This window comes from Maniola jurtina, chromosome 21 (genome assembly GCF_905333055.1).
Source record: "Maniola jurtina chromosome 21, ilManJurt1.1, whole genome shotgun sequence".
Lineage (NCBI taxonomy): Eukaryota > Metazoa > Arthropoda > Insecta > Lepidoptera > Nymphalidae > Maniola > Maniola jurtina.
This window is the reverse complement of record NC_060049.1, coordinates 6,983,171-6,993,105: the sequence shown is the minus strand read 5'-3', so window position 1 is coordinate 6,993,105 and position 9,935 is coordinate 6,983,171. Positions and strand designations below refer to the sequence as shown.

The window sequence follows — 9,935 nt, the reverse complement described above, 5'->3', positions numbered from 1 at the left end:
ATAGCTAAGAACACTCTCGATCAACCCACCTTTCAAACAAAATAACTAAATTAAAATCGATTCATTAGTTTAGGAGCTACGATGCCACAGACAGATACACAGATACACAGATATACAGATACACAGATACACACGTCAAACTTATAACACCCCTCTTTTTAAGGGTCGGGTCGGGGGTTAAAAACGAACTTTTTTTTTTATTCACTATAGGCAAGCGCTTGACCACAATCACACCTGATGGAAAGTGATGATGTGGTCTAAGATGGGACGCGTTTACCTAGAAGGTGCCTATTCACTCTTGTTTTGAAGATACCCGGATTCTAATTGGTAGGAAACACAGATCGCGGGAGAGTATTCCAAACCTTAGCCATGCGTATGAGGAATGAAGACGCAAAACGTTTCGTGCGTGTAAACTGAAAAATATACAACATAACTGAAATATATAAACATAACTGAAAAATCAGAGAAGCGTGCCCGGGAGTTAGCCCCGAGTATGTAGTAGTAGAGTTAGTTAGTAGGCTGCAGTCATAACTGCTGGGCTATCACAGCATTTTATTTAAATATATCTATGGTTATTTAGCTACATTTGGATAATAAAATGTATATAAGTATTCCAATATTGAATAATAAAAGTTCTCTGCTGTCTTCCAAGCATTCATCGGAAATGAAATTCTATGTCTCCGTACAAACATGATCTACTATGTCTTTTTATTTATAGAACTGTGTATCACAGCATACAGAGAGCCAGCGCGTAGCGAGCCGTACCTAACGACTGACGATGAAATTACTCACTGATTAAAATATTAAAGTTTGTTCTGCCAACTTCTACCGATCACGTCAGTATAATAATTCCTCTTCTGTTTTACCCATGTGACCTAGCAGGATTATTTAATAATATTGATTAATAATGACTGATTTTTATTTTTAATTCGGTGGAATTCTGACAGATGTCATATTAGAGTCTGTATTAGATTGGGTGGGTTATTTGTAAAATGTACCACCCATGTACCACCGGTTTCAACCCAAATCCCTGTCAACATAAAAAAACCACCCATTATTCTTATAGTATTATACCATTAGTATTCCACGGAATGAAAAATCAGACTAAAGACGCCTCCGTCGGCCAACTGTATGAAGTTCTTTAGGCTGTGACATTATGTATTTACCCTTCATTCCAATAAATTGCCTTTTGTTTGCTGCTTCCATTGATATAAATGACATAAGTCTATGGCTGCTACCTACTTGCTTCTTTATATTGTTAAATATTTACCTATTTTTCATTTATATCGATATCGAATGAAATACGACATATGCTTAGAGATCCATGGTAAAACAAGGGACCCTTTATAGTTTTATCCAGTCTGTCTGTACGTCACAGCCATTATAAAAGTGAACTGTGAGAACTGTAAAATTTAAATTTAAGCAGAAGAATAGAAACCTCCTAGTTGCATACAGATAGCTATTAAGACGTAAACAACTACTAAGAAAGGATTTTTAAAAATTCAAACCCTAAGGGGGTAAAATGAGGGTTTGAAGTTAAGTGTCCACGCGGACAAAGTAGCGGGTATAAGATAGTATAGATAAACATATTCGCCACCATATATACCTTCACATTCACTGGTATGATGCACTACAGACAAATTCGGGTTCATTTTTATTCGTAATGTTTACACTTTACAAATGACTCTCGTCAGGATAAGGTTCTAGGTATGTGATGCTGTAATTCATTTTGCACTTGATTTATGAGGTTTTTAGGTTACAATGGGAAGTAACGCAGGTACTAAGTATGACAAAAGACGTGGAAGGTGAAAATAAGATAAAAATACTTCTTCCTTATCAAAAAACCGGCCAAGTGCAAGTTGGACTCGGGCACCGAGAGTTCCGTACTCGGGTATTTTCTACATTTGGCTCGATAAATCAAAAACTATTATGCATAAAAATAAATAAAAATCTGTTTTAGAATGTACAGGTAAAGCCCTTTCATATGATACCCCACTTGGTATAGTTACCATACTTTGAAAATTTAAACACATTTTAATTTTTTTTCAAATGATGTAACCACAAATTCACGATTTTCGGATTTATTCTTGTATTTGTGCTATAAGACCTACCTTCCTGCCAAATTTCATGATTCTAGGTCAACGGGAAGTACCCTATAGGTTTCTTGACAGACACGATGGACGGATGGACGGACAGACAGACAACAAAGTGATCCTATAAGGGTTCCGTTTTTCCTTTTGAGGTACGGAACCATAAAAATTGCAAAAGCTTATAGAAAACTCAATAGGTACCTACTTGTATTGAAAATAAACAGTAAGGTAGAGAAAGGTAGTATCGATAAACTCAGTCAAATAACTTTCTTGTCTTTTGTTCTGGCGATGGGATGAAATGAAACTCCCACATTTATGGAAAGATCTTTTTATTTATCCATACCAGGCATACCAGGTCTATATTTTGTTTATTTTGACCTTTCTTCAAATAATCTTTGGGCAGGCTTTGTTACATCTTACCTATTTTTTATCTTCACTCGGCAAACATTAATCTTTTTTTCATATTTCACAAGGTTGGTATTGTGATTAACTAGTTTTTGATTGCGACTTCGTCCCTGTTTTGATGAAATCTAGGTTAAAAAAAAGATTCCGACGAATTGAGAACCTCCGCCTTTTTTGAAGGCGGTTAAAAATAGCCTAGATCATTAGGTACATAGTTATGCCAACGAGTATCGTTAAGATCAGTACAGCATTGAAAATATATTTTAAGAAATAATTTTGTGGAATTTGCAATAAAAAAATTGAAAATGAACCGGATAAATCTTGGAAAATAGATCGACGGACAGATAAAAAATATCGTTGTGGTTACTTATAAGTAATCATAATATTTATGTAAATTAAAAAAATTGGTGTTACATGAGTTTTGGTAACGTATAAATAACGTATATAAGCAGCATTTTAAGCGACTTCCACAAGGGAAGTGATAGATAGATAGATAGATAGAACACTTTATTGCACACAAAAACACATGTAAGGGATCACAACACAGAAAGAAGAAAACAGAAATAAACAATCGTGTGCAAAGGCGGCCTTATTGCTTGGAGCAATCTCTACCAGGCAACCTTTCAGGAAGTGGTTTCTAACTTGGAGTTTTTTTAATAGAAATCGCTTATCTTCAGATTTTACGTACAATATCTGTATGAGATTTGGTTAATTAGCTTATCACATTAGTATTACAGCAACAAAGATGGCAAAAAGTATCAAGATGGTAAAATAAAACGATTAAAGCATTTTCAATATTTTATTAAATTAGGTATTAAAGTACAAAAAAATCGTAGTTAGTATGCGTGTCTCAATTCTTGTGGTAAGCTGTAACAATAATAAATACAGTAAGTATTAGATTAAATAAGTAGAATCTATGTTTTTCTCAGCGGAAGTTGTTAACCAGGCCGTCTAAGTTTCTCGCTTCAAGTCTAAGGTTCAGATCTATAGAGCGCACTTTGACTTTGTTCAGACTTAGGAGTTAAGACACTGTTAAAACGAGACAGCGTTACATCGCTGGCATACATCTGTCTCGTTTTAACTGAAGTCTGAGTAAAGTCAAAGCACGCACAATACGTATCTCTCTATACCTGTCTAAATTATATCGCTCTATATTGCTCTCAGCCAAGTGACGTGGTAAATTACTCAAAATTTAAAAACCACCGACACAAAAACCTCTATAAGAAAACTAGAAAAGAGCTGATAACTTTCAAACGGCTGAACCGATTTTCTTCGATTATCTAAGAACACTCTCGATCAAGCCACCTCTCAAACAAAAAAACTAAATTAAAATCGGTTCATTCGTTTAGGAGCTACGATGCCACAGACAGATACACACGTCAAACTTATAACACCCCTCTTTTTGGGTCGGGGGTTAAAGAATACGCAAAGTAAGGAGGAATGAATTCCTCCTTTAGGGTTCTGCTTTAATTTTTAGGGTTCCATTCCTAAAGGGCAAAAACGGAGCCCTATTCACTTTCCGCTTCTCGCAAGAAAGGATTTTTGAAAATTTACCCTGAAGGGGGTAAAATATAGGCTGGTGTAGTCCACGCGAACGAAGTCGCGGGTATAAGCTAGTTATGTACAAAATGCATTACGACTAACGTAAAACGCTATAGGCCCACAAGTGTAAATTAAAAATTTATAACACCCCCGCAAGTGAAGGTTACAGTAACTAGAAAAGAGCTGATAACTTTCAAACGGCTGAACACTCTTGATCAAGCCACCTTTCAAACGAAAAACTAAATTAAAATCGGTTCATTAGTTTAGGAGCTACGATGCCACAGACAGATACACAGATACACACCTCAAACTTATAACACTCTTCTTTTTGGGTCGGGGGTTAATGAAAACGCTATAATATGTTGGTAGACAAGCTGCATTCGTACAAAATAAATAGATAAGCTTTCTCTTATTTTCTTCACACAATAAATGTCACGACGCTAATACAAGAACAGGGGAATCTTTTCACGATATAAAGATACTATATTTTGCTCATTTCAAGTAAATTGACCCAGATAGTGCTACAGTCGGTCAAACAGGATAACTGTAGTGTCTGGAGGGCCATAACCTCGTAGAATTAGCGAGAGCGTGCGTAGAGTTAAGCGTCAATAAGAGTGGTTTCAGATTAGCATTTTATTGCTCGTATGCAACTCAACGGTATTTTCTCAAGTGATATGAGCATTGATTTATTTTCTTTTTTTTTCTTTCTGTGTTTCTGTTATTTTTTGTTGTTTTTGTTATTAAATTTTTTGTTATTTCTGTTATTTTTGAACATTTTTTAAAAATAGGGTAAAATGTCCAAAATAAATAAATGAGAGTTAAATGAATGTATAAGGGGCTGGAAACAATGTTAAATCAAATGCTGCAGCTTTGTATTATCTTGCTATGTGATATATATAAAAAAATGTGATATATGTGCAAAAAACATATAAACTAAAAAAGTATTGCTCGTAATTTTACGTATAGGTCTATAAAAGTTGACTTTCAGTGATATAGCCCCTTTTGATTTTTGTGTTTCTTTTTTGTTACTATCATTTTTGTTGTAAGAATGTTTTTTTTTTTTTTTTTTTTTTAATTATTATTATTGCGAATTTGGGTAAACAGTGGAGATGTTACAAAGATAAAAAGGTACAGCCAAATTCTGCTTATAAGCATGCAATATGTTACATTAAATTAAGATACATTTTGGTCACACAAAAAATAAATAAAAATAATAATAATTAAATAATAATAGCAAAATGTCCAAAATTAAAATACAGTTATAACTTTTCTGAGAGGTAATCATTAATTGAGTAATATGTTACTCGTATGTTATTTATCTTGTCGCAACGCTTATCACTAATCGAAAAGTCGTGGCCCTACGATAAAGATGGCACTGTGCGTCATCTTTTGTTTTCTTCCTTTTGTCGCTTTTCCCTCCTGTCCTATTATGTTGGGAGCTGTAATGCATAGATACTTTGAGCCTTTTTTACTGTTACTCAATTCACGACTTTCGTACAATACAAGAATGTTCAGGAATATTATATTTATGTCTTTGTCGATTTCTATTGTATTATTTCGGTCAAGAAACAATGGTATTTTAAGTTATGGAAGCATTGCTAATAGTATTAAAACTAATGATTCAATCTTGTAAGCATGCATATAGAAGCTTCTAATGTGACAGTAACATACATATTCTAATGTGTTGGTTGGGAGCTAATTAGGTAATGCAGTTAGCTGGATGCAGATAAGGCTATAGTCTTGGTGGCATAACTTTGTTAGTAGTTTGGTAACTAGCCATGTCTTAGCTTACCCCTACCTTACCCTACCCTACCTATCCTACCTACCCTACCCTACCCTACCCTACCCTAGCTTAGCTTCTCCTTTCAGCAAAGGTTGCCTGGTAGAGATTGCTCCAAGCAATAAGGCCACCTTTGCACACAATTGTTTTTCTGGTTTCTTCTTTCTGTGTTGTGTTCCTTTATATGTGTTTTTGTGTGCAAGTAAAGTGTTCTATCTATCTATCTATCTATCTTAGTATCTTAAAGGGGTCATTCTGGTAGCTTGAATTTACTGGTAGTTGAATAACGTACACGGAACGCTCGAGTACCTAGTCATTGTCAACTGGTCAAGCATGGAGGTAACATGACAACGAAAGGAACACTTGTTCGCAATGCAGTCGCAGTTTGAAAGGATCGGTTATGACTGCTTGAATAATATGGTTGCCCGTATAATATGGTCGCTCTTAGTTGCTTTAAGGCCAATCTACTTATATCTGCGCACGCGCAAGAACCATACACATAACGCGCATATAAGAAAATTAGATGGACGTGTTCTCGTGTTGTTTGCGAGCATACAAGTCACGGTGTGCACATATCCGTGAGTTTTTGACAGTGAGTACGAACATGATACATATACGTTCGCGACATATACGTGCTCACAGAGGCAATGACGTGTCTATAGCTGTTCGTTCGCGTGCGCAAGTGTGGATCCACCTTTACAAAGAAACAAGTAATCTAAGGGAAAGGACTTACTCACTTAGGCTGTATAAGGTGGAAGGGCATCTTTCTCACAGCTTCCTCGGCTATATCGAGAGGGAAAGCGAACTCGATCATGTTCTCATTCAAGCAGTCATTGTAAGTGGAGGCTAGTTGACATCTGTCGGACATCCCTACGATGCTGTCCAGGCAGAGTCGGGATATGCTGTGTAGTTTGCGGACCACCCGGGAGTTCTTGCCGTTCACTAGGCTTGCCAGGTGTATGAGGAGTTCACGGTTTACCTGTAAGAGGAATTTCTGTTTTGTAATAGACTAGCTCTGGTATTAATAATTGTCCCATACGTAACACGGTAGTAACACGGTGATAGCCTCGTGGTTAAGACGTCGGCCTCGTATTAGGGGGATACGGGGTGCAATCAAAGGCACGCACCTCTAACATTTCGGAGTTATGAGTATTAAATACTAGATGAATCCCGCGACTTCGTTCGCCTGGATGTAGGTTTTTTAAAAATCCCGTGGGAACTCTTTAATTTTCCGGGATAACAAGTAACCTATGTGCTAATCTAAGGAATAATCTATCTCCATTCGACAGTCCAATCCGTTTAGTAGATTTTGCGTGAAGGAGTAACAAACGTACACACACACACACACACATACACACAAACTTTCCCCTTTGTAATATTATAGTGTGAGTGTGAAGTGCGATTACTCGCTTTAAAAGTAAAGGAAAACATCGTGAGGAAACCTGTATACGTGAGTATTCTCCACAACATTGTCGAAGGTGTGTGAAGTCTGCCAGTTCGTACTTGGCCAGCGTGGTATATGACCAAGGCTTCTCATTCTGACAGGGACCTGTGGTTAGTAGTGAGCAAGTGATGGGGTATTGGTTGGCAGTTGGTGAAGTAGACTCTCACATCTTTTGGGGACGCTCGTACTTTGATGGCACAGGAGTGTGCCATCTTTACTTTTACGTCTAGATGACCTTGTACCTTTAGGAACTTCTGGTAATGTACCTTCCCATGATTGATGACGTCACTCTGTGCCATCCGTATTAACGCATTTAGATGACCTTTGTAAAATGGGGTAAAACTCCTAGTGCTGTACCTTTCCATGGTTATTGACGTCACTCTGCTCTAGCATGCACGTTGCGAAGCATGGCCCCGACCTGGTTATTGGTGGAGAGTTGGTGAAATAAGCTCACGATTTCGGGGGATGCCCGCAGTTTAATGACACAAGATTGTGCCATACGTACTAACGCATTTAGATGACCTTGTACCTTTGTAAAATAGGGTAAAACTCCTAGTGCTGTACCTTTCCATGGTTAATGACGTCACTCTGCTCGAGCATGCACGCTGCGAAGCACTGCCCCGACCTGGTTATTGGTGGGGAGTTGGTGAAGTAGGCTCTCACGTCTTTGGGGGACGCCCGGACTTTGATGACGCAGGATTGTGCCATTCGTACTAACGCGTCTAGGTGACCTTGTACCTTTCAAATTGCAAAAATAGTAAGTATGGTTATAGTAATAAGATGAATGATTGTATTGGCCAACTATTTTCGTAGTACCTTTACAAGATTTTTAAAGAAAGAGCTGAAAGACGGGTGATAACTATGGTTTTAAGTTAAAATTGGTAAAAAACTGCCGCCCATTAATTGATCTCTGAACTTAATGTATGATCTACGCGTTCTATCCATGAGAATACGGCAGTTCGACATTTATAACAATAATTAAGTATATTATTATTACAAGAATAATAAACCTTAGGGTCCGTAAAATCAACTAAAGTGCCGGAGAGGCCATGTGGTTGTGTGGCCAGTGTGCATCCAATTACACTCAGCAGTATATGCAGCAACATTCTTCTGTAAAAATATTAAATAATTTAATAAAACATTTATTTTCTAAGTAGGTTTAGTACACTATACATGTTAGGCGCACTTTAGTTGAATATTATTCTAGTTAATAGAAGTGAGGTAATGATGAGATTCGTAGAAGAACCAGACTAACTGACATAGCTCAACGGGTGGCGACGCGAAAGTGGTAATAGGGCACATAGTTCGAAAAACCGATAAACGTTGGGGTCCCAAAGCGCAGCGTTTGAAGACCGTCCACTAGGCGGACAGAAGATATCAAAGAGATAGTCTCAGGGAGCCGCTGAATCCAAGCGGTGCAAGACCCTGGTATGTGGAAGTCCTTACAAGAGACCTATATGTCCAGTAGTGGGCGTCTATCAGTTGATAATGATGATGATGATAGATAAGCTATTCGCTTAGAATAAAAACCCTACTAGTAAGCCCCAGTCTGAGAATAAGTAGGTATGTATTTATGAACTAGCTCTTGCTTCGGCTTCATCTCAATGGCATTTATCTCAAGCTGTATTTCGGGTTTTATAGACCGATTATTCTGTGTTGATTTGTAGGTTCGAATAATATGGTTTTAAACGTTTTAAATGTAATTTGTAATAATTATGTAATCATTAGCAGATACTCACAAATTTTTAAAATCAACTTTTCAAAAATACCACAAACTATCACCACTTCCTAAATACTGAAGTAGTTTTTCACTAATTTCAGTTGTAACTGAAAACAATACATGACCGGACTTACCTGTAACAATCACCATTGTTTTAATCTACTTACCCATAATTCGCCAGATGGTATGATAAGAATCAATACGTAATCGTTCTAGAACATGGAACCTCTGTAATCCAACGGATGAACTGAAATAAAATTATGCGGAGGATTCTAAAATTGTTGGTACTTCTTTCAGGTTAGCAGAATACATCATCAATAATAAATAGGTATAGCTGCAGCATTCGATTCTGTGGATCATGTTTGGCGACATGATTGGCGAAAAAGTGTGAATCAACCCTAACGATAATGTAACACGTCATGCAATTCTCCCGCACGTATTATATTGCATGTGACAAATAACAAAACCGCTATGATAGAACAAATAGAATCTGTTGTCGCCGATTTCGTGCAATTTGATATATGATAGATAAATGTGCATAAATAATTCAGCGGAATTCGGAAATTGTTCAGCATACAAAGCAACGTACCTAATTGAAACTGTTATACTAAGTTATTGCTTAAAACATCGTTAAGGATTCATAAACAAGCCTACTTGATGTTAGAATGCATAACTTTGCTTATGATTGACATACCGCATATTTATAAACAAAATTCGAGATTAACTCGTGGTGGGCCCTATTTTGTTTTGAGTAGTTTATGTAAATATGTCTACTTTTACAATAACGCGCATTTTACAAATAGGTATGCTTCTGTTGTATTTTTACACTCATTCTACTAATTTCTGTAGTAAGTACTTTATCTTTGTGAAAAAGGTCGGTGTGGGCGACGTACCTACCTAAGATAGTAAGTATATGATCATGATTAGCGAAAAGGTGTGAATCGACCCTAACGAGAA

The 9,935-nt window shown here is 36.9% G+C and overlaps 1 protein-coding gene across 2 annotated transcripts; it reads right to left on the bottom strand.

The window, feature by feature from the left end:
* Nucleotides 1-3,285: 3,285 nt before the first annotated feature.
* LOC123876555 lies at nt 3,286-9,116 on the bottom strand. 2 transcript variants are annotated; one of them, XM_045922867.1, is made up of 5 exons: nt 8,998-9,116; nt 8,269-8,368; nt 7,823-7,996; nt 6,552-6,793; nt 3,286-3,359 (listed from the first exon to the last, which is right to left on the bottom strand). In XM_045922867.1, the coding sequence occupies exons 2-5, from the start codon at nt 8,362-8,364 to the stop codon at nt 3,329-3,331; spliced, it is 543 nt and encodes a 180-aa protein (XP_045778823.1). In that variant the 5' UTR covers nt 8,365-8,368; nt 8,998-9,116; the 3' UTR covers nt 3,286-3,328. The 2 variants fall into 2 exon arrangements, with proteins under 2 accessions (XP_045778823.1, XP_045778824.1); XM_045922868.1 differs by having other exon boundaries at nt 6,548-6,793; nt 8,998-9,112.
* Between the last annotated feature and the right edge of the window lie 819 nt (nt 9,117-9,935).

Coding starts and splice junctions, on each gene's coding strand:
- LOC123876555 (XM_045922867.1), bottom strand. CDS start 8,364: ATGTTGCTGCATATACTGCTGAGTGTAATTGGATGCACACTGGCCACA. Junction 7,997..8,268: donor TTGATTTTACGGACCCTAAG/GTTTATTATTCT, acceptor GCAATTTGAAAG/GTACAAGGTCACCTAGACGC. Junction 6,794..7,822: donor ACGTCATTAACCATGGAAAG/GTACAGCACTAG, acceptor TTCCTCTTACAG/GTAAACCGTGAACTCCTCAT.